Source organism: Chroicocephalus ridibundus, chromosome 5 (genome assembly GCF_963924245.1).
Source record: "Chroicocephalus ridibundus chromosome 5, bChrRid1.1, whole genome shotgun sequence".
NCBI classification, from domain to species: Eukaryota; Metazoa; Chordata; class Aves; order Charadriiformes; family Laridae; genus Chroicocephalus; species Chroicocephalus ridibundus.
Window position 1 is genome coordinate 44377319 of NC_086288.1, and position 24638 is coordinate 44401956.

The 24638-nt window shown below is 49.3% G+C and overlaps 1 protein-coding gene across 1 annotated transcript in view; it reads left to right on the forward strand.

Moving 5' to 3' along the window:
* GFRA4 (GDNF family receptor alpha 4) overlaps positions 1 to 20585 on the forward strand; it is a 76454-nt gene extending 55869 nt beyond the window's left edge. The window contains exons 2-8 of the mRNA XM_063336606.1: positions 2621 to 2899; positions 5612 to 5692; positions 9164 to 9509; positions 12593 to 12702; positions 13658 to 13792; positions 14055 to 14212; positions 16252 to 20585. Coding sequence (XP_063192676.1) covers positions 2621 to 2899; positions 5612 to 5692; positions 9164 to 9509; positions 12593 to 12702; positions 13658 to 13792; positions 14055 to 14212; positions 16252 to 16398 — 1256 coding nt within the window. The 3' untranslated portion in view covers positions 16399 to 20585. The remainder of the gene's footprint in view (positions 1 to 2620; positions 2900 to 5611; positions 5693 to 9163; positions 9510 to 12592; positions 12703 to 13657; positions 13793 to 14054; positions 14213 to 16251) is intronic.
* The last annotated feature ends 4053 nt before the right edge of the window (positions 20586 to 24638 follow it).

A 24638-nucleotide genomic window follows, 5' to 3' on the forward strand; every position in this document is an offset into this window, starting at 1 on the left:
TATTTAAAGTGGGATCCCAAAGTGTTTTACGGCTTTTACAGGCTGGCTGTGTTTATAACCATCTTGGGGAGTATCTTCTGCAATTCATGTAGCGGAGAGGGGGAAGGAGGGTCATAATTTCTATTTTAACCTACTTTTCTAGCAGCTGACATGACACTGACAAAGTCATCTCTTCTAGAATAAAGCCTGCAACACTTTATCCTCGTCCAGAGGAGATCCTTTGGAGAAAATCAGGGCAAAATAAGTCAAGCACTTTTTTTTTTTCCCCTATGAATTCTGATTAGATATGTGCATGTAAAATTCAGTGGTGTCTGAAAGCAAAGACTATGAGCAGCTCTGGCTCATTTTATGGATCTCAGTGAAATTGCAGACCAAATGATATTTCAAGGAAACCGGTTCCTTGTGTTCAGAGTTCTTCAAGATACGACAGCCCAAGGCAGAGTTCCCTACATGTTCGAAATAATTTCTCTCTCCACATTTGGCAGATCCAAACAAGCCTTGAGTGCTAAATAAACCACATCTATGAATAAATCAGGGGTAGGAGAACTCAAATTTCAGGTGTTGTGAGATTTGAAATAACTGAAAGCTTGACGTTGGCCATGAGGCATTTCGAAATAGTCTGGAGTCTGATGAAAAGTTTTACATTTGAGATGTCATTGGGATGTTTCAGGAGGAAACCTCCTGGTGGGTTCACCCAAAGTTTGTAATAAACATAATTGAAATATCTGACTCCAGCTGCTACCTTCCACTCTAATCAAGAGCAACAGAAGCAGCTCCTTCTTAGCAAACACCCCGTGACTGTTGAGGGAAGAGAAATGGATATACTGGGCTCGAGCACTGAACTGGGAGGGCAACAGAGGCGGGTGCAGAAATTCAGGGCAGGAGAGGTAGCAGGTAGAAGGAGGAAAAAGGGAATTCATGGAACGATCAATAGAGTCTTGGAGAGACGGGAAATTTCATGAAGCCCTCAGAGATGGAAATCAGGGGCCCATATTTTTCTCAGGAGAGAGGGTTTTCTAATATTGTCCGAGTTGGGTCTCACCAGGAACAGACTCTGCAGGGGCTCAAAACCAAGAAGGTGCACCTACCCTATCTACTCCATGAAGGGTAAGGTGTCCTTACCCTTCTCGTTCCTATCGAGAGGGAAGACAAGTTATGTTAGGGACAAGGAGTTCCTTTGGGAAGTATTTGAGAAGACCACCTTCAAGGTCATGGCAAGCAGTTTCTGTTTTTATGGTACAGCAGAATCCGAAATTACATTATAGGCGCAGGGACTGATTGTCCCCTTCCATAAACCAGATTTCCCTCTTGATCACTCCCCCAAGCCATGGTGCAGTCATGCCTGACCTATGTCAACATGCTCCAGGGCATCACACCAACTGGAAGGAGTGAGATTCACCTTGTCCTCATCCCCTTCTCCTCTCTATCACCTGGGTGCCACCATGTCCTGCTGAGCATGGCTGAGCCTCTGGCCCTGCAATTGCCGGGGTGCAGTGGTGCAGCCGTGAGCCTTGGAGTGAGCACACCCCCAGGAATCATCCTGGATGTGTCCAGCCTGCTTTAGAGAGGAAGAGTGTTTAATAGCATGGGATTGGTCTGCTCCAGGCCATGGGGGCACAGCTCCACTGAGCCCCACTGACCATGTTTAATTTATTGGTGTACATGTAGCAATAATGTCTTCCTCCAGTGCTATCCTCTGTCCTTTCAGCATGGGGAACGGTAGTTTTACAAGTTAACTGAGGAGAATTTACAGAAGCTTGGAAAAAGCCAAGACAAAATAGTGCGAGTCCTGGGGAGGTGGTGACAGTGAACAAGGGCCAACTCCTCGGACACACGTGGGCTGACTCCATGTCAAAACGTGCCACACAGAGCCATTCATAGCTTCAGGGAAGTGTAGGCAGAGTTAAATCATGTGCAAGAAGGAGAGGCTGGGGTCTCCACAACATTGGTCTGCTGTTAATATCAGATGGGAGAAATTAGATAAAGAGCTGGGGGAGCAAAGCACTTGGGGAGCTTTTTGTGCTCCAAGCGGGGAAGAGCAAGCACCAGGAACTGGTCAAGTCTCTGCCACATATAATTCTGCTTCCAGGCTAACCCTACCCAGGGTAACTGTCTGAAATCAGGAAGGACCTGGTCTCTAGGAGAAAGGTGACCTCTCCTTCCAGCTCCTCAGGGGACGCCACATGCATACCACTGCTGCTGGTGGCCCAGCAACGTGGGAGACAGACTTTTGGGTCGAGGTGTTGAATGTCAGGTTGTGTCTTGTCTCCTCAACATCCCTTCAACTTCTTTTCACCCACTCCTGTTCCTCAGCGATGCTGCTGAGCAGTGCTGCAGCACACTCGAGCAGCCCATGTTCCACATCATGGAGGCAATCCATGTGTAGGAATGGCAAGCCTGGGCATTTAAACCCTCCAGTTGACCTGTTGGGTAGAGATCTGCCCACTTTAAGACTTCGGAAACAGGGTCATTGCTTGTAGAGTGGAAGGTGATGAGAGGGATTTCCATCTCTGCACATGAAGATGGACATCCAGCCTGGTCCAGCTCATGGGAGACAAAATTCATTTCCCACCTGGGGTTGCTCCATCACCCTAACACCCCTTCTCTGGTTTTCTTGCAGAAGGTATGGCGGAAGCTGTCAGCTCGAGCAGGGACTGCCTTCAAGCAGGCGAGTCCTGCACCAATGACCCCATCTGCAGTGCCAAATTCAGGACCCTCCGGCAATGCATCGCAGGCAATGGAGCCAACAAGCTGGGACCCGATGCCAAGAACCAGTGCCGGAGCACCGTGACGGCCCTGCTCTCCAGCCAGCTGTACGGCTGCAAGTGCAAGCGAGGCATGAAAAAGGAGAAGCACTGCTTGAGTGTTTACTGGAGCATCCACCATACATTGATGGAAGGTCAGTCAGGCAGGGTACTCATTTCTGAGGATCTTCCTAAAAAGGAATCAGTGCTGGGGCTTTCTACAGAGCTCCCCAACACCTTGGTGCAGTAAAGGTCACCCTGTAGTATCCTGTTCCCTCCCAAGACCTACTGACCCCCACAGTAATGACATTTTGGGGGAAGCAATCCTGAAAATCTGAGATATCTATCATCTCCTTCGTTTTTTTAACCTGGTCTCTTTTTTATGACATTCCCAGTATTCCTTGAAATCTTTTGCTTGGGAAATGCATGGTACGTATTGCATCTAAGTATGCAGGACGATGAAAACCACAGATTTTACAGAAACACTATACAGAGCATGGAAACTGAGGAAAAAAACAGCACAAACGTAAAAAAAATCACAGTCTTGGAGGATCTCAAATGCATCGGTGTCTTTGGGTTAGTAAAGATTTGGGGCTAGTGACATCAAGTTGGAATTTAAAGTGTTCCCAGAGCCAGTATTTAGTAAGTTTGGATTTTGACGGTTTTTAAGAGTCATCATAAAAGTACACCTCAGTGGCTATAACTCTTCCTTGTCAGGCTGGTGAGTATTTTATGCACCATGAAAATTAAAACAGAGAATAAAACAGAACCTTCCAGCCATGGCCTGCGAAATAGATTAATAAAACACTGCTGGCTGAGAGCTGAAAGGAAAGGTGCAGGGGTGATAACGCAGGCCAAAAGGCCAAGCAAAACTGAGAGGATGGAGACTATAATGCACAGGCTTGCCAGAATGGGAACTAGCTTCATCAAGTTCCCGGAAAGCTTTCAGCTGCCATGGCTTGCAAGGTGCAGAACATGATGCTATGAACTGACTGGGGAAGAAAGAGACCTCAGCACCCTCCAGGATCCAGTCTTTCCCATAATCACGTGCCAGGTGAATTTGTTTGCATCAAAGTGAAGTCTGGGGAAGAGGTGGCAATCCAGCCTCTCCAATCATTTTACCAGGCTGTGTCGCAACTCCTTCCCCGCTGACTTTTGTGGCCTGAAGCTGTGGACAGAGTTCATCTGCGACTTGGCTGTGCAGGACAGTGGTGTCAAGAGGACTTCCAGCTCCAGGAGCACTGCTGGAAGAGCAGTGAGAGGGTGGCAGGGAGTGCTGAGAGCAGGCAGGGGCCAGATGTGGGTCTCCAGGTGCAGAGTAGGAGATGGATGCTGGATGGCCACGTTGGATGGGCTTCCTGCCCAGCAGCTTGGGACCTCCATCTTGGGGATGACTGTGAGAAGGCTTTTATCAGAGACTGCCAAGAATCTGTCCTACTTCTCTGCTGTCGTGTCTTGAACCCCACATTTCTTCAAGCACTGAGTTCACTTGCAATGAAAATTCACTCTCCTAAACCTTTGATTTCCTTGCCTTAATTTCCCCGGGGAAATATATTTCATAATAGTCACATGTTTCAGAGTCCTTACACAGGTTTAATTGACTGAGAGAGGAAGCCAATCCACATGCTCCATGTAGAGCTTTGTCTCTCAGTCGTACATACCCAGGAGGCTGTTAAAAGCTTCCTAGAAGCCCTCTTATAAAATCAATTGTGGAAGTGTGTGCTCAGGGAATTTACAAAGCATACTATTTACTCAGGTTCTTTTGAGTGCGCCTGTGTTTAGCCACCTTCCCATTTGGAGACACAATAACATGATGACAACCCGATAACAATTCTCTGATAAGGTGCTATATCATCAGGACATAAAACTGCTATGCTGGAACATACAAATGGGCCCCTCTCCAGTCAGTAACGATGCGAGATATTTCAATGAAGGTGTAAAGCTGCCTTGTAATGCACCTGTGGTAATTCCGCAGGGCTGTGTACCCTGGGAGCCATTTCTTCCTGACCACAGCTGGTGATCAGCATATGCCCGGAGCATGAGGTTTGATAGTCCTTTTATCCCAGCCAGTACATCTGCTGCTGCTGTCCATATCCATCTAAATGTCTAATAAAAAAAAAAAAAAAAGATACTGAGCTGTTTGCTTCAATAATATTCTGGAGTATTCATCAGGATGACAAGGCATTACAGACCATTGAGCGGATGAGACGAAGCACCGATTGAATAGAATTAGGTTCCCAGCAAGTTAAAAATGAAAAGGGGAAGTTTCTGTGGGAGCTGTGGGTCATTAGCTCTGTGCTAAGTAAGAAAGGGCTGTTGGCAAGGAGAAGGGGAGAGGTATTAATGAATATGAAGGTGTGTGTGTTGCCACACACAGAGCCCTGTGCACAGCCCTGACTGCGTCCTAGAAACAGGTAAGGACCATTGACCAAGGGAAGGACATATAGGAAATACCAAGAACAGTGACGGAAACCCCATGTGTAGGGAGCTGGTGGTTTTAACTCTGCCCATGAGCAAGACCCTGTGCTACGGTCTGTTCCTTTCAGTGGCAAACCCTGTAAAGGGGCCCAAGACTTGAGCTATAGAGGGTTGCAACTCAATGGTTCCCTGAGAGGCTGTCCTACTCCAAAGCTGTGATATATTTTTAAAAGCCAGTTTCATCCTATTCCCTTCCTTAAGGATACGGCTATACATCAGTTCCTGTAAGTTCATAAGTACGTAAATTCATTGTTTACTTATGACCTTTAAAGCACACGTTCCCTTGGTCCCACCAAGCAAAACTGCACTGTAGCTGTTGAACCTCGTACGTCTCAGACATCCCTTAGGAGCCTCAGTTGCCTTCTCACTAACTTCTCTTTTCAATGCAGGCATGAACGTGCTGGAGAGTTCCCCTTATGAGCCGTTCATCAGGGGCTTTGACTACGTCCGGCTGGCATCCATCACTGCAGGTAGGTGGGTGGGAAGACGCTCTTACATTGACTGGTCCAAACAAGGGGGAACTAACTGTGGGATCAAGCACTATGGACAAGGAAAGCCTACATGGTCTCTTGAGGTCTCTTCACAAAGCATTGCTGAGATCTTGTAATAATTTTTCCAATGAGCTGCCTATGATTCCTGTGCTAAACTGTTGTTAGAAGAACATGTCCTAGGAAGAAGCACTTGTGATTTTTGTTCTTTGACTTTTTCATGTCCATACTGTGAAGGGCTGGGACTGAGGGACATAGTAGGAAGGTCTCTTCCAATGAGCCATCACAGGTTGGATGAGTATTCATAGCAGGTGTATGATTTGTGCCATGCAGACACCCTGCCAAACAGAGGCTGCTTGGGTATCATCAGGTATGAGAATGTGCTTCTACATCAGTCACAGGGTCAAACTCTGCAGGCAAAAAGGTCAATAACCCAGCCTGCTAGTTGATCCCAGCCACAGCCTCTAACCCCGTGCCCTGAGGGCAACCTCAGGACTCAGACCCATGTTCTGCTCTGCATCATGTAATCTGCTTAATAAGGTGAGCAGAGCTGCCCGACACATTTTAACCCCCTCGAGGGCACGAACCCCCGGCTCAGCAGTTAAAAGGTCAGTGCGGTAGCTATTAAGCCATCCATCACCAACATCACAGCTGCCACCACAACCAGTGTTCAGCTCTGCTTATGCACCACAGCTGCAGGCAAAATTTACCAACGGTGATTTTTGTTCCCAAAGTGCCCGTCTGGGAGCAGGTAACGTACTCCTTGTGTGTCTCTGACAGATGTGCCAAAACAGCAATCCTGTTGCAGCTCCTCCCAAGCGTGCACCTGACTCTGGGGTGGCATCCACAGCTGGGGTGCACCCGAGCGAGTAAGGAGCAGCATGTCCCTGCAGCCGATGGATGTCTGCGGTCCCCAAGATAGCGAGGCACTTGTTAGGTGAAAATGTCCAGGAGCAAATTAACCCATCAGCCCTCAACAATCTGAGCAGCCGGGGGAAGGCGGGGGGGCGCTCCCTGACCTCACATCTTCTTGTTGGCTTCACTTGACTGATTTGAGCATGGAAAGTGAAGCATGCACAAGGCTGTTTGCCAGGTCATGGCCTTCTTTACTAGAGTTTTTCCTCTTTCACTGGAAGTCCTATAGGGCTCTTCAGAGTACGGCGAAATCCAAGGATTTTTATGCGTGGTTAACACATTTTCAGGTTTGTAAAGCAGATTGAAACTGGTTGGGTAGCAAACGAATGGGGCCGGAGCAGCAAGATTGTGTACGAAAGGCTCAGCATCCATCTAGGGACATTACGTTTCATGGTTTAATCTTTTTTTCCCTATTTATACTCGTCAACACCACCTATAACACATTTTATGAGCTGCCACCCCGTGCCTGTCTGGTGCCCAGGATTATTCTGTCAGCATTGCCAAGGGACCCTCTTTCAAATTTAACCGCAAAAAAAATTCCTAATAAATTGCTGAAACACAAGACACCCCCATGACCCTATGCTAAGTCAGAGCAACAGATATTTTAAAGAAAATTTTGCATAAACAGGGTATAGCCGCTATTAAAATGTACAAACAGAATTATATCTCTCCACTCTAATTGTAGCCGTGATTTTAAAAAGCACATCCTCCTTTGTTGCGTGGGAAGAGGAGAAATGCTAGCGTGTTCCCTGTGATTCATTAACTGAATGGGTAATGAAACCCTTCCAAGTAACTGTTTCCTACACGTCCGCTGACAGCTCCCCAGCATAAACCGATGCTCTAAGAATATTCATCTCTGGGCATTTTTAAAGGGAAGCACCTACGTGGTAAAAACACACCAAGCGTCAGTTTCACCCATCATAAAGTAACTGCGAAACTTGAAATTTGACTTCCAGCTCACAGCAAGCAGTGGGGACAACAGGAAGGGAAAAATAAATGCTCAGAGAAGCAGAATCTGATAACGTCAGTGAAAATGAAGGAGGGCAGCCAGTTTTGAAGTGCTCAGAGAGACTGTCAATGTTTTAACACTTGTCAGCAGTGACTGGCTGGTTTTAACTCCCGGCCAAAGATAGGGCTTGGCTCTGCATTGGAAATTTATCATCCTGGGGATTTTTCCTCTGTGAAAAATCCTTCTCTGCTGGGGAGAAAGTCCTTCTGCTGTGCTTCAGGTCATGGGCTTAATTCAGAGAGGTGAGAAACGGCTTCAGATTAATTTTCTCTCTCATGCTTGGAGGACCCTCATCTTATCTCTCTGATCAGACAGAGCCTAATGTCTTGACCAACCAGGGACTCTGTAGCATTTTCCTCCTCTATAAAAACAGTCCAGACCATCCTTGGAGGAGCCCTAAAAGCAGTGTTAGACAAATATCTTTCACTTTTACTATTCCCCTGTTTGCAGAGGAGGTCGTTGGCATATAAACTCATGAGATCCCTATTTGCCTACTGAAGACGGTGTGTTTCTCGTCCGTCGCCACAGTTTTTGCTTTATTTTGCTGACTGTTCCCCCTGCTGCAGGTTTTCCTCCACCTCCCCTGCATCCCCACAGCATAACCTTGATCTCCCACCCGGACTGCTAATCCTGGACTTTTGTTTCCCTCTTGTTTAAGAGGGTGGAGATGCAGAGTGATTTCACTGAAGCCAGTGAAGGGGTGACCTTGCAGAGGGTATGGAGACAGACCCACATGCATTCACATGCAGGCAGCATGAAGGTGGCAGGGCATCAGGTTGGATTGTAGCTCTAATCACCACCCCGTGAAGGCAGTGTCACTGCTTAGAAGCTGGGCATACTGGGCAGGACTGGTCTGGGTGGGGGAAGCCAGAGCACTGCTGTGGGGCTTTGAGAGCCGGACAGCTCTCACTTAGTTGGGCAGGTCTTGGGATGAACACAGCACAGCTGCTGCCAAAGCCTGACTTGACCCTCTGGAGGCCTGAGGAAACTCATTGAAGAGGGTAGAGGGTCTGGGGTGCAAGAGGGTTAGTGCAGACCACCTATGTATTCTGAGACCTAGCATGGCCACTCACAGTTTTTGACGTTGAACAACATTTTTGACAAAGACGGTTCATTAGAAGAGATCCCATCACAGTGTTGGATCCAGTCATGGACACATGACTTCTGTCTTCCCACACTTCAAGTTGATTAATTCATGTTGGTAAAGTGTTATAAGGTGCCCAGAGTAGATCAAAACTTCGTTTATTAAATGTAGGAGCTTGGTGGAGCAGGCTCTGGGCTGTGAGGTTTGTTGTGTGGCCATGGCACCTCCTGGAAAAGGTGAGTAGGGAAAGGGGATTCATCCCTGCTGGGACACAGAGAGCAACTGTGGACTTCATCTAGGCCACTGCCCTCCTAGAGTGGGTGGTGGCCTCACTGAGGTTGCCATGGATGGGAGCAGGATGGGGATGAAGGTCTCAGCATAGGGTGGTGCTGCTGTCGGGGATGTCAGCACAAAACCCCATCACCATTCTCCCACCACCTCGCAGGGTCTGAGAACGAGGTGACCCAGGTGAACCGGTGCCTGGATGCTGCCAAAGCCTGCAACGTGGATGAGATGTGCCAGCGGCTGCGGACGGAGTACGTCTCCTTCTGCATCCGACGCCTGGCCCGAGCCGACACCTGCAACCGCTCCAAGTGCCACAAGGCTCTGCGCAAGTTCTTCGACCGCGTGCCACCTGAGTACACCCACGAGCTGCTCTTCTGCCCCTGCGATGACACAGCCTGTGCCGAACGCCGTCGGCAGACCATTGTTCCTGCCTGCTCCTATGAGTCCAAGGAGAAGCCCAACTGCCTGGCACCTCTGGACTCCTGTAGAGAAAACTACGTCTGCAGGTAACCTTCACACACTGGGGTGGCCAACGTGGACAGCTGTCCCTTTGACGAGCCTGGGGTTGACAGCCTGGTGACCAGACCCAACAGACCCACCTGAAGGATCCTGTCTGGAGGCACCCATCCTACTGACACAGGCCATTGCCTGAGTGGCTCCTTCCCATGACCCACGTCCTTGGCTCGTACTCTATGCAGAAAGCGTTAACAGGCAGGAGAAGATTTGAGAAGTTTGTGCTGGAGCTTTTTTAGACCTTTTCTATGGGTTTTTGGGTTTGGTCTTAAAGAAATACCTGCTATGGAAACTGTTTCAGGAAGGTGCAAGCTAAGCAGAGATGTGGTGTGGTGTGCTTGCAGTCACTTTCACCAATCTGTCTCTTCACTGTCTATCTCCGCCAGCCCAGAGCATCCCACAGGAGCACACAAGCTGTCCTAACAGTCACAGGCACTTGTAGATACCTTAAAACCATGGCTTTGTCTTTTAGAAAAATGAATTATATATATAAAAACTATACCCTTCTGCTGCAAGGCTGGACGTTCCAGTGATTGCAATAGGAGTCTCAGAGTCACAGTTCTCACTCCAGATCCACCAGCCGGTATGTGGCCAGGGAGGTTTGCTCCTCTGTTTCCCTTTAAGCCCCATGCACGCACACATGCACGGACCAATCCCAGTATGCACGCTCACAGGCATACCCCTTAAGAATTTTTCCCTCAGCTGCACTATTTCCACCTCTCTATTTCTCAAAAAGTCTTTGATATTCCAGAAGGTTAATCCACATACAGCTCTCAGGAGTGGAGCCCATCTGGCAGTAAGAGATGTAAGACCATACCAGCAGCCGTACTGCACCAAATGTGGTGGTCCCAGCCCAGTGCCCTGTGTGCAGCTGTGGCCATGAGCAGACACCTGGAGAAAAGCACAAGAGCAAGTGTAGGACACATCTCCCAGCATTGTCCCAGTCTCTAATTATTGTGGGCTTTGGGACTTCCTGAGCTGAACTTCCAGCAGACATCCCCTACCAGCACATCATCTTTAAATTACAATTAAAAAATTATGTCCTTTCACAAAGGAAGGTGAGAGCAGCAGCATCATCTTCTTGGATGGATGCACTGGTACGAATATCCTCACCCCTCTGCAGCCCAGAAACATGAATGAAGGAAAGAAACTGAGCTATACATCTGAAGCTGACTCTGAAAGACACAAAGCCCCTAAGCCACACCGTCTCTTGCTCAGATTTCACCCAGCTACCCAGGGAACCCACAACAGCCGGGTACTGCCCTCTTCCTAACAAGACAAGTGGGCCCAGCAGGGAAGAAGAGGTTGAAAGGGGAGAGCGCTGCTTCCCAGGAGGCTGGAAACCGTTTCCTGCAGGCAGCACAGCTGTTAATTATCTGGTTCCTTGGTCTCTGAATATATAATATAAAACGTCCTCTAGAGACACGGTGGAAGCAAGGGATTGACGTGTGACCTGGTCAAAGCTAGCAGTGCAGAAACCACAAAGAGACCCAGGAACAAAACATGGCACTTTAAAGAAATAGAGTAAAATACTCCAGGGCTAACCCTGCCTGCACTGATTAGTCCTCCTGCAGCTTCCTCACAGCTGTAACTTCTTGAATTTCCCAGCTTGTAGGGGTGGGCTCTACTAACATGAATTATACAAAACCTGCAATCACTACCCCCCTCCCCTAAATAACGCAGCAAAAATTTGTGCAAGAAATGTTTGTCTGGCCATGGCACAGGACAAAGGGGTTGGTATGGGGCAAACATGGGAGCAAAGAAGAGGAAAAAAGAAGACTGGGGAGGAGGAGAGAAACGGGCAGGACAGTGCAAGTCTGAGTGCTGACACTGACCAGGAGCACTGACCAGGAGCACAAAAAATGTCTGGAAGAGACAGGCTGTCTCAGTTTTTCTGAGATTGCACAGGCAGAGCAAACATTTGAGGTACTCATTTCACAGTTCAGACACTGCAGACCCTCCCCTCAAGTGTTGACAGTGCTAGTGCTTGCTTGAGTTTCCTAAGCAGCTCAAATACCATGTGAGATGCCTTCTCACCTGGCCATGGCATGCCTGTTTAAAAGGATGTGAATCTCCAGTAGGTCCTATGTCCTGCTTGAAAGCCCAAAGTGGATGTCTTAGATTATCCTACAATGGCCAAACACCACTAGATGCCTATGTGCCACCAACTGACTCATCCCTAAAGAATTAAGTGGCAAATATCTGGTTGGCAGCATGATTAACAGAGTTTAATCAACCAAGCTAGCAGGGGGGCCACATGCAAAGAGCAATCTGTCTGAATGATGCACCTACTTCCCTGCATGGCCCAGACAACCCCAATGAGACCAGCGCGTGTCTCAAAGCTGCTTTGTGCAAAGTGGTTTGGTTTGGTGCTTTGACCTAGACAATGTGAAAACTGAGGCACAGTGGTCTGTGGTGAGAGCTGTATGTCATACACCTCTCGCTCCACAGGCTCCAAGGAGTCCAACCTTCTCCTGAGAATGGGTGCCTGCAGCAGAGGGTATGGCAGCAGCCCTGATGATGGGTAGAGCATTTCATATCTGAGCCCTTGGGCATTTCCCTTAATCTGAGGATGACCTCAGCTAATTTTAAGGCACAGTCTTTGAAGAGAGAGAAACTGGACCAGAATGATTTTCTCTTTCAGCCAATCAGCCTAAAAATGAAGGCCTAGGTCTCTAAGGGAAGTTATTACTCAAAAGTCAGATAATGGCAATACAGAATGAATTCCCTCACTGCCTGCAACAGTTCTTCCCTCGAAAACCAGCTTCACGCACCAGAAAACGAACATTTCTTCCAAGACTGGACCTTTCTTGCAATCCCAGAAGCCTGTAAGACATGAACTACAGCACCTATTCATGTTTCATCTCAAAGGGATAAAATCCACCTCTGGGTTTGCTGGGGAGGGGGCAGGAGGGTATAAAATGACATGCATTCAAACTGGTTTAGCAACACCTGCAGCAGCAGAGCATTTTACAAATGTCTTCCCTTCTGTAAACACCACCAGTGTGCTGTTATGTCCCTTTTTGCCCCGACTATCTGTGCTAATATGTCCCATTTTGTGCTCTCCCTCCATCAGGTCACGCTATGCGGAGTTCCAGTTTAATTGCCAGCCGTCCCTGCAGGCGGCGAGCGGCTGCCGGAGGGACAGCTATGCTGCCTGTCTGCTGGCGTATACAGGGATCATAGGTAAGAGGCTGCATCCTTCGGCTGGTCTCTCTCCCACTCTCTGGGTGGGAATCATCTCCTCTGGGTGGGAAACATCTCCTCTTACTCTGGCCAACTAAAAGCTATGAGGACAGTAAGGTGGAGAGCTGAGACTGGGATCCCAGGGAGATGCTGGGCCTTCTCTCTGCAGTGATTAGAGAAGGAACCTAAGCTATGATCAAGGGGAAACTTTAGGATAGTTGTAACGGAAGGAGAAAACCCATGCACTATGGGCCGCTGCAAGGTCCCGGCTTCTGTTTCAGGTGGAAATAGATGGGCCATCCCAGGGCATCTGCTCTGTCAGGAGTTCCCTGATGCTATCACCAGTGATGCCACTGGAAATCACTATCCAATGCCATCTTGCTGACTTCAGAGGATGTCAAATTGGGTTTTCAGATGCTGCAGAGACCCAGCTGGCAGCAGTTAGCACAAGTACAGCCAGAGTCCAAAGAGAAGTGCCAATGGCCATTGGACTTGGTCCATCCTGACGGATGGGATAGATTGACAGATTTTTAGGTCAAGATTTCATTCTGGTTTAATCCTTCCTTTGTTGTCTCTGACCATTCTGGAGACTGAGTTTGATTTTTTCAATGACAGCATGGAAAACTTTGTACATACTCACATACAGGTTTTGAATATTAGGGAACCTGAGTTCCCAGGAACTGCTCATTCCTTGGATGGATAGCACATTTTAATTGACTGAAGGCTTTGGTGGTGATGGGGTGAACGAAAGGGTTGTGACTGCCTCCTTTTCTCCTCCCTGGGAGCAAAACAGACCTGTGACACCAGCACCTGAAGGGTTTTCTTGTATTGCCATCACGGAGGGGCTCAGCTGAGGCTGTAAGCAGAGCAACTGAAGAGTGCAGCAAGGAGGGAAATCATTGTCCCTTCTTGAAGTACCAGCCTTGCAGTAACACTTCTCCACCCTTCCTGGCAGGCAGCCCCATCACACCCAACTACATTGACAACTCAACTTCCAGCATAGCTCCCTGGTGCACGTGCAATGCCAGCGGCAACCGGCAGGAAGAGTGTGAGAGCTTTCTGCATCTCTTTACCGACAATATCTGTCTCCGTAAGTATCACACGGCACATTGCTGCTGTGGCAGCATTGCCTGCAAGCTGGTGAGGCTTCTTGTGAATGAGGGTATGAAGATGCCCTGGTCCTCAAGAGTCTGTTGGTGTCCAGTTCCCTGTGCTTTCAACAAAGGAGTGCTGAAGCCCCTCAGGCATGCATTTACGTGATGCAGTTGGAGGAGGTTGGAGAAGGGATGCACGTGCTTTGCTTGGAAACCTTGCCCTGACAACTCTTTTATCCATCTCTTTCCCACATGCAGAAAATGCCATTCTGGCCTTTGGCAATGGGACCTACCTGAATGCGGCTGTGGCCCCATCTATCCCCCCCACCACACAGATGTACAAGCAGGAGCGAAATGCTAACAGAGCTGTGGCGACCCTCAGAGAGAACATCTTCGAGCACCTCCAGCCCACCAAGGTAGGAGAGGGCTGACCTGGCCCTAAGATGCTTGGCAGTGTCTATACCTCCCCCATGCCTTCCAGCCTCACCTCAGCTCCCTCTTTCATCTGTGTAATTTCAGCTACGTGCGGACATCCAACCTCCCCTCCACCTCTGAATCCCTGATTGACCCTCTTCTTCATGCTCTGACATATTCTTCCCCAACATCAAGCATGGGGCTACACGCTCCTGTCCCTGACTCTGCCCTCCTTCCTGTTGGTCACCTTCTCTTTTCTTTTGTGGGTGCTACAGAGAGATATGTTTTTTTTAGAAATCCATGGGCTTTTCAGGACTGTAGTAGGGGAGCCAGGACCACTGGTTTGGCACAAGCATTTCAGCTGCCTGAGATGTAGATTCCTCCCTTGTTAGGTGAGGAAGGTGGAGGTCATAGCATTGAGGCTTCACTGACTAATGTTTGCTAAGTACTGGAAAATTTCATCTGAAAGGTTCTAGTCATCAGCGAATTGTCAGTATCAAAGAAACATTAAATTGAAATTATTTTAAAACAAATAACAGATGAATTTACTGATGATGGCAGTAGTAAGCATTAAATATTTTATTTTTAAATAAAAAGAAATGACCTTGATTTGCCACCCACCAGAGTAATTTTCAGATTGAATTATTTTACTATTGAATAATTAACAGTGACCCTGATTTGCTGAATGTTCACGTAACAGAAGCTGTCAGTTAACTAGACTCCAGGGACTGAGCGTGGGCTTTGCACTGGGCTAGCCGATACCTTCAGGGAGCTTCCACAGACAGGTTTTTTTAAGCCTCTTCTGTGTTTCTTTTGCTGGGAAAACACCTGCTTCACCTCCCTCCACTCTGTTTTCACAGAGCAGCGGGTCGGGAGGTGCAGAGATGTGGCCTCAGCTTCCCTCACTGCTTCTCAGGGCGTTGGTGGCCATGCACAGCACAGGCATACTTTCAGCAGGCCATAAACTTCGCACCCAGGAGACTTGGAGGACTTGCCTCTAGACGGTGCTCCCCAGACCTTAGCACGGTCCAAACACACTCAGAGCTTTATTCCTGGAAGTGATGGAGAAGCTGTGAACCTCCCTCATCAGTGACAGTCCGGCCCAGATAGCCAACTGATGCTACCACCAGCAAGTGGGAGGCTGGAAAAACTACTGTAGTCAAGGATGGTCCTACCACATCCTGAACACCCATGTGACAGCAGCACATCCCACTGCTGAGGCGTGAGTGCTGCTGGAGAATGGTCCCTGCTGACACTGCAAGAGGAACTGGGGAGCTGGGCCTTGGCTTTGGACTCAACTCTAAACCCAGACCCTGTTCACGTCCCTGGACCTGAGGAGGAAAGCTATGATGGACTGATTAGTACACCTGCTTCCCATCTCCTTAGCAGTGCAGAGCCTTAGCTCTAAATTATCTCAGTTGTCAACTAATGCAAATACAAGTCTCTAGTAAAGCAAATTTTCAGCCACAGTTGTCAATACACTGTAAAAGGAGAAGGGTGCAGTTTCTCTGCAGGGGGCTGGCACCTAGGGCAGGAGTCAGTCATGCAAACACGTGCACTGTATTTTGGAGTAACCCACCTGGCTCCCAGCTGCTCCTTGGTGAAATGTCTGCCGGCCCCATGGAGACGTTTTCAATACCCAAGGGACATCTCCACCTAGAGAGGCCACTGGGTCAAGCTGCTGGCTAGCAGTGGCTCCATGGGCTACATGGATCTCCATTGACTGGAGTGGGCATCCAGGCACCCACCTCACACAAAGGCACCTCCAGCTACTGTCCAAACCTGCAGGCTGCGTGCCCAGTTCTGTGCCCATGAGGTGACCCTGCTAAATGCTGTGGTGCTACCACCACCTTCACCACCAGTTCCAACAGAGCTAAGCTGACCTCCAGACTAGAGCTGGGGTGTTGAGACCAGCCCTGGATCCCTCTGCACATGCACACACATAGGAAGGCTACATGATCACTAAGCCCTAAAGCCTCAGAAGGACCAAGGTGGGGAACAACCACATCACTTACCTTGTGCTGCCTCCTTTCTCTTGCAGGTGGCTGGAGAGGAGAGGCTCCTGCGGGGCTCCACTCGTCTGTCATCAGGGACCTCCAGCCCAGCAGCTCCCTTCTGCTGGGCAGCCTCTCCACTGCAGATGTGGCTTCTCTCCGCTCTTGCTGTGCTGAGCCTCTTCGTAATGTGAAGCAGGGCGGGCACACGCCAGGCAGAGACTCTCTTTGTGTTGGTTTCTTTACAAAACAACCAGACAAGTAACTTTTTCAGTGGGAGGGGAGGGAGGAGGGAAGGGATGGGAAGGAGAAGAGAGTGTGTGGGCATCCCTTTCTTCTCCTCATCCATCTGCCAATTTATTTGATTTTATACAATCAGCATCATCGATAACCAGCTCATTCTTGGTCCTGGCCACCTTTCCACCCCACAGCTTTGTCGTTGTCTCTCCAGCTCTCTGCAGATGGGGTTGAAGCCATGGACAATTCCCTTGGAAAAGTTGAAGGAGAGAGTTAAGCCAAGAAATGAGACCCGCAAAGAAAATCCTTTTGCCTGTCCCAGCCAAGAGGGGAAAGACTTTTGATGGCTGAGCTGTCAGGAAGTTTCCTGAAGCCCTGACGCACTATGGGGGGCTCTTGACAGGACATGTCAAGATGTGGAGTTCAGACTGTCTCCAGGGTTGCTCAGGACCCAAAGGCAAACTACCTGGTTCACAGGGATGAAACCAGACCCCCAGTGAGAAGGTGATTGGTTTTGTTTACTGGAGAGGATCCTGAAGCACCTCTGGGGTGGACCAAGTAACCATGCTATGAACTGGCTCACAGGCATTAACCACCTGCTTGAAACCATGGCCAGCATGCATTGCCAAGCTGTCACCTACCCCCTGGGTCCTCCTTTTTATAGAAACGTGTTATGTATTGATGGTGTTCAGGAAGAAACACGTGTGTTGAGTTTTGTTTACGGCTGGCTTTCTTCGTGCCCCAACCCTAGCATCTATATTCACTGGTCCTGTAAAGTGTTTGGGGTAGGTATTTTTTTGTCATGTCCAAACAACCAGAGGCCAATGTTGTCCCACTCCAAGCTAACCTTTCTCCATGCAGGATGAACATGTGAGCCCATGGGCAGGATGCAAGCCCGACGCAACTCATTCTCATGTGCTACCTGTGCTTCCATCAGTCTCTCAGAGAGTCAGAGGGTTTCATTAGTTATGCAAGAAAGAGATAGGATAGAAAAGGTTTGATAGATACCACCCTGTGGACATAAATATCCAGCCAATTTTTGGAAAGGGCAAGTCATGAATTGTGTCATAGGTAGGGAATGGATTACTAAGGTTCCCCTCCTTGAAGAGCTGGTGGAGGCAATTGCTTGTGTCCAGGTTAGCACATGAAGGACATTGCCTCCTGCCAAGTGCTAATTACTCAGCTGAGAGGTGGTTTAAGCAAAGGCTGGTGAAGTGACCCACTCTACTGCAGGCAGAACCCAGCTGGAGGGTGAGGACAAACGTCTCTCTGGTTTCTCGGGGCACAGGGAGGCAGAGGCATGACCTTGGGTTACCTGAGCATTCAGGGGTCTTCCCTCAAGGAGGTGAGCTGAGGACTCCCAGTGCCTTCTTGAGGGGCTGAACCCCTCGTTAGATCAAGCCAAGAAAGAAGATGGTAAGGAAGGGTGAGAAAGTTTCCCAGGATAAATGCTTACCCAGGTTGACTGCCACAGAAGGCACAGGAATAGCTCCAGATTCTCCCTGAGTATTTAGGCCTGGGCTTTGCAGCAGCCCATTTATTCCTTGATTTGTGCTCCTTCGAGGAACATCGCTAGCTCCTTAGCATTTGGATGCATAGAAAGGCTTAGCAGCAGCTGATGCAGCAAAGTCTATTGCTTTTTATTCACATTCCCTATAGAACACCTTCCGTTGCTTTTTTGCTTCAGATTTTGCTGAGAAAGTGCAGCAGCTTTCTTGGGTTTTGGCCCAATATAAAACCACTCTTGTTTTCAAATGAACACCTGTGGATGTGTAAGACACGCACAGAAATCCTCCTGGCTGCATCCTATCCAAAGTTCTGCTCTTGGAGGTCCTCGGGGCTGTAGCACCTGATTGTCCTAATCCAGGGCTGTGCAAAGGAACATGCCAAGATTTAAGTCTTGTGTGCAGGGGGCCAGGTCACGCTCTGAACTGAAACTTGTATGTGAAATCTTCACTGCCAAGAGGCTCAACCAGATCAGAAAAGCAGGCAGAGAGGCAGCGCTACAGGCAGGGAAGCCCCTCACCTCTCTTCAAAGTGCCATAGCCATGCACTGAGTCGCTGTGAACATCTCCGTGTTATCCAGGACAACGGCGTCCTCTGAGAGACGGTGGAGCCATCTGTGCACCAAGTGACACAACTACTAGCTGTAACTCTGCAAAACTTGTGTCCTCTAATGCACGGGTAGGAAGGGATTAAACCCTGATGCTCAGCCCTTCAAAGGCAAGGAACTACCTCAACCTCATGAGGTCATGCTGTGAATTGCCTTCTGCTGCTTTCCTTTCAAGTCCTGTAGTCATGCCCTGCTCTTCTACACATCTGGCCCCAGCAAGCCAGGTCTCCACCAGCTTTTAATCTTCTTGCACGGGCTGAACCTCTGCGTAGGACGGGCGTGCAAGTGGCAGCTGCTTTCCAGGAGTACTCGCTCCTGCAGTCTTTCACGGCTCCACTCCTGTGTCTGTTGTAACTCACTGGCATTGAAACGGCACTTTGCTGTTTCCTTCTCTAATTGACAGCCAGCAGAGATAGATATTTTCTAGGTGGCCAGGATGACTGGCAACCCCGCTTCAGCTCTCCCTTAGGACTAGTATGCTCTGAAAAATAGATGTGGAGAAACCTACTCAGATTACCGGAGATGGAGGAGACCTCTAGAGGTTACCTAGTCCATTGCCGTCTCCCACAGCAGGCCACCTTTCCACTTTCTAGCATAGTTATCTTAAACGTTTTTTAACAACTTCAATGACAGACTTCATCATCTCTGGATTTATATCTTGCTTTAAAGACTCCTTAGGGTGTTAAGTACCATCACAGGCCAAAGAGATCCTTGATTCCCATTGTAGTCTCTTCTCAAGTCCTCAGTTTTGGGAGGATGGCAAACCAACAGCTAAACCTGCCCCAAGGCTGTGGAAGGTGACAGCCAACTACCATGGATCATAACACAGAGGCATTGCACGAGAAGGCCAAAAAACATGGCAACGGTCTGCTGGGATCCCTGCAAAAATTGCACAATGAGTTAGTGTAAATGGGTGTCTGCTAGTGTTTGCGTGCGTTTCCTCCTCGTGCCCTGCGGGGGGGCCTCAAAAGCATCTGCGGAGTTGAGGTTGCAGGTCTGAAAATGCACTCGCCGTCCTCAGCCTTTGTCCTGTGCTGGCAGTTTGGATTCAGCATCCTTCAAGCACGGTCCCAGGCCAGGTCCTGCTCCGCCAGGGGTTCCCCGCCACCTGGGGACGCTTCGAAATGAAGTGAGTAAGGCACAGAGAAATGAGTCTCCTGCCCAGCGGGGAAGAGCTGAGGGGTGCGTTGGACGGGCAGTCATATTGTGCAGAATTTAGAAAAATAATGATCAAAAAACCTGCATGACTTTTTCCTCATAATTTCACCCTTTTTGTCAATATTTAATGTCAACTCTCCCTCCAAGCCCGCTCACAACTTAAACTTTGCAAAAGAGGATGGCTTTTGAGCAGTCCTTTTGGGGGCAGGAAGCCCAATTACATTCCCCCCCCGCCCCCGTCCAAACACACGCATGCACAGGCAATTTTTTTTCCCTTGTGAAAAGTCAGTAATTTTTTTTTTTTTTTTTATGACATTTCATCTCGGTTGAACTCTGCAAAGTGAACCATGGATCTTCATTTTTAAGCCTCTTGACTAACCACCAAAGTCATAGCAGCTGCTTGTAAAAGTAAAGGACTGAGCGAGCCAAGAGAGAGAAAGGGAGACAATTTTTTAGGTATTCCGTACCTGAGGACTTTCATAAGCACAAAGAAGAGTCAAGGGAGGGAAAAAAAAAAAAAAAAAGGGAAAAAAGAACAGCCAAGCTTTCTGCAGCCACTGAACTCAATTTTTTTGGCTGCTCAGCACCATTCCCAGTGGTTTGGCAGTCCTGAAAGCCCGTGAAATATTGTGTATGTACAAATCCCACATCGTTGTCAAAGCAAGAGCACGAGCAGGGAGGGAGACACCGCGGCGGGGAGCCGGTGCTGGAGCCATGGTGATGCTACAGGCTGGGTGCGTGTGTGCGCACGTGCACGTAGGGGAGGATGGCTGATGCCTGCCTGTGCTACTGGGGTATAACCTGTACTTATCTCTTCTGTACATGTCAATATTCAAACATATCCATGAATAAAGCACACATGCATTTTCCTGACCCCCTTGCTCCTGTCTGCGATGCTGCGCTGGCCGTGCCCGCATGTCCCGTCTGGTGCATCTGCTGAGCTTGCTGGTCCCATGCCGTAAGAGCAGCTGGAAAATAAATGGAGGGATGTTTGAGGGAGTTTGGCAGAGCGGTGGGGTTCGGATGCCCCATGCTTGGCTGGAAACCCAGCTCTGATCTGCTGCCTACCAGCAAGGAGGGGCAGCAGGCGAAAAACCCACTCTACTGAGATGGAGAGACATCCGTGCCACCCGGGAAGGGGACACGGACCCACGGGAGTCCTGGGGCTGCTTGTGCTGCCCGCGGCGGGTGAGGCATGCAAAGCTGTGGGAACAATCTGGGGAAGATTTAGCTCAAAGCTGGTGCCAGCGCAGGAGGAGGGAGGCATTGCGAGATGTAGCAGGGATAGGAATAATTGCACCTGCGATCAGTGGCACGTGGAGCCACCCATGCTGAGATGCCACCGCGTAACATGGGTGGGAATAACTGGGGGTGGCTGGGGCTGCACCATCCCACAGGGCACAGGAGGAGGGGAGATGGAGGAGGAGGAGGGAGGGTGGCGGTTCATGCCAGCCGGGGAGACTTCTGTTCATGCCACAAACATCTGTGAGTTATTTTTGGAAACTTAAAAAAAAAAAAAAAAAAAAAAGAAGAGACCACAGGAAAATCGATTAGAGGCAAATTGAATGTTTTCTTGCCAATTTTGGGTGGGAAAAAGTTTCTAGAAAACAAATGTATATAAAATTTATATAAAAATACCAAGTGACATTCAAGTCGGTTCCTAAACACGAAGTGAGTTCAAGGTCAAACCCAGAAATGTTGCACCTTTTCTTCCCGAAAATCGTGTTTGTCTTCATGCATGCACGAAGCAGCCGAGGACGCAGAGAGGGAGCAAAGCCTGAGGGTTAGGGCCAGGCTCAGGGCTCTCTTCAAAGCCATTTCCTTCCCCGCAACCTGCGGGCTGTTTTGGCACCTGGGCTTTTTGCCGACACAAAGAAAAATTCCTGGGAAAGTTCCAGCTGGTTGAATGTGGAAGGGGCTGTGATAACGTTGCAGGTCTGATGTATTTTCCCTGCTTCTTGGCAGGCGGCCGCTCGACCAAGGTCAGCACCCGAAAAGCTGGTGGGGGACGGTCCAGGGCCAGGCGGTGATGGGGGATGCCAGCAGCTGCTGGGCTTCAGGGGGGGACCTGGTCTTGAAGGAGACCTCAGGACTCCCTGGTCACAGGGTCTGTCCTCGCTCCTGCGGGATACGCACTGGGGCAGCGTGTGCTGGTTTGATTGACACAGGGTGAGGGGCTGGTTAGGACATCCCTGCTCTGGGTCATAGCAACTGGCACCAGGCAAACCCGTAAATCACCCTACATTTAGGGTGACGAGATTTTGGAGCAGGAGCACCACTCATAGCTAGAGGGGATGCTTTGCCTGAGCCTCACTTCTGTCACATGCCTGGATGTGTTTTTCGGGGGCGCTGGCTGTGCCCACAACAAAACTGAGCCCCGCTCCCTCCTCCAGCCGGGGACGTCAGCCGGGGACGTCAGACAGGGACGAGTGCTGGAGCAAGAGCAGGTGAAGCGATTTTCCCCGATTCCCAGAGAAAAAGTCCTACAACCCGTGTAGCCCCCAGGGCAGAGATGAGCCTGGGACATCTCTGCTGTGTTCATCTCTGGAGAGACCCGCAGACAGGACCCGATGGAGACCAACGATCCCCCACCACGCTGCGACTGCAGACGCAGCACAAGCGAAAGCCTGCCGCTGATGTACAACCGCTGCGAGGGGACGTCTAAAGCAGAAACAACAATTTACCATCCGTTATCTCCACGCAAACGGTGCTAATGTGCTGATAGGGGTGGATGCATCTCGCTTCGGTTATTAAAATGTTGTCTCTTTCCGTGCTGAGTGCGGAGACGGCGGATGTTAGCCAAAGGGAAGCGCTGCAGAATTAGCTCTGACATGAAAAACGTTCAAAGCGCCTTTTTTTTTTTTTTTTTTTTCCTAAGGAGAAATGGAAACAATTTCTGGTGAGAGCAGGGATCCCAGGGAACGTGTCAAGGAAATACTGCCAGTCACGCTGTCGGAGGCACATTGTGGCTGCAGACTGGAAAGCAGAGCTGATAAACCAGTCAGCAAACTGCCGGTGAGATGGATGGAGAAACACGGACACCAGAGTTATCTGCGTGCTCTGCTCCAGTTCCCCATCACGATGATGCTTCGTGAGCAGCTGTCACAATCCAGACCTCCCCACTAAATCTCTGCTTCCACACTAAATTCAGGGATCAGTGTGAGGACCAGGAAAGATTAAATCCCACCCTCCCGTGGCATTGCTGGTCACCTCCGGTGGGGTGAGATCGGAAACAGCCCGTGTCCTGCAGGCTGTGTGCGTGCAGAGCTGCACCCCGGGCTTCTTGCCAGCGTCAGGGCAATAAAGGGGAGCAAACTGTTATCCTTGCTGTTAGAGTCAGAGTGGCCAGAGGCACTTTTGGCAGTGTTTTTTGGCTAAATTCCCTGCAGCTATGGCTTCTGGGAGATGCACAAGAAGGTCTGAGTGGGGACCTAGGAATACAGGGAAGCAGAGGGGGAAGGAAGGATCCCATCGAGCATCTCAAGGTGGTTTGAACTGTTTGTGGGCAGATCTTACTTTTTGTAAGACATCTCTAGTGCAGATCCCTAAACCCAAGTTTGTCACTGAGTCTCGAGTCGCCGGGGACAAAACAGCCCTCCAAGGACATCATGGACCTGACCTCAGTGTTGGTCACAGAGTGATGATCAGTGTCCCAGAATCGTGTGACTGGGCGTGTTGGGGCTACCTGCATTGCAGACAGTCTGGGGAGGTGTTCCTGTTCCCAGACACCCCTGCAATGGGGAATGCTGGGAGCTCAGCCCACCTTTAACTGATGGTGACACCTGGGTCCTGAAACACCACCACCAGCCCGTAAACTCATCAGCAGGTCCCATCAGTCATCATATTAAAAGATCCCCCGCCTACCTTACCTTATGCCTCTGAAAACGTCTCCCAGTTTTCATTTTGTCACTCAGTCCCCTCCCTGCTTTGTTGCTACTTGATTAGTTCAGAAACCAAAGCCCTCAAGGAGAAACACAAAAACTTTGTGGTTTTTTGTGCTTTTTTTCCAAAACGGTAAGCTGTGCCGGCTGTGGAGCTCTGGCTCATTTGTACACCTCTTTCCCCCTGGCTCCCCACCCCTCCCTTCCCATTAATGGGGAATAAGAGCAAGTGTTTGTGCTTCCACCATACCAGCAGATGATTTTCCTACCAACTAGTGATGTGTAACCCATCCGAGAGGTGCCCCAAACCCCACCTTTTACATGGGTAAGGAGAAACAACACCCCATCCACCCCGAAGTCCAGACTTTCTGTAGGGTTGGTCGAGTTAAATTGGTTGCTTTGTAAAAAGACTTAGAATTGCTTCCCCTCTCCCTGTAGATGATTGATACTTAAGTCTTGTGGAAAGAACGCTTGCATGGCAAATACCTCTCTGGCTCCTTACCCAGGTGCATTCATTAATGACAGCAAAGAGCATCGTCCTGGACTTATTGCAGAGCCTTGGAGAGCATCCACGCTTTCTTCCATTCCTTCCCTGCAAGAACACAAGAAGGAAAATCAGAGCAGGGATGAAATGCGGCCCCATACCTCTACATTTTGTCCGGCTGTCCAAAGTGAGCTTAAACTAGCTTTAAAACCCCTACCCCCTGCCCACTTCATTTCAAGTCTGGACACACCATGCTGTGCTTTCAGACTGGCATGCTCCACTCAGCTCAGCAGCAATTTCTGAGAATTGGGCTTCTGCATCCAAGTTTAATGCCATGGGACGAAGCAGCACAACGGTCTTCGGAGATGGCGGTGACTGAAACCTTCATGGCTCATAAATGTCAGGTTCAACTCTGCTTCATCTCAGCAGTGCTTAATTTCAAAGCTGAAGAGCGACATAAAAATAAATGGAGAACAACGGATTGTGTCTCAGCAGGAATCTGTTTCTGGATGCCGGGTGTGCCGCACGTGGGCTTCCAAGGGGTGGGAGAGGAGAGGTCAC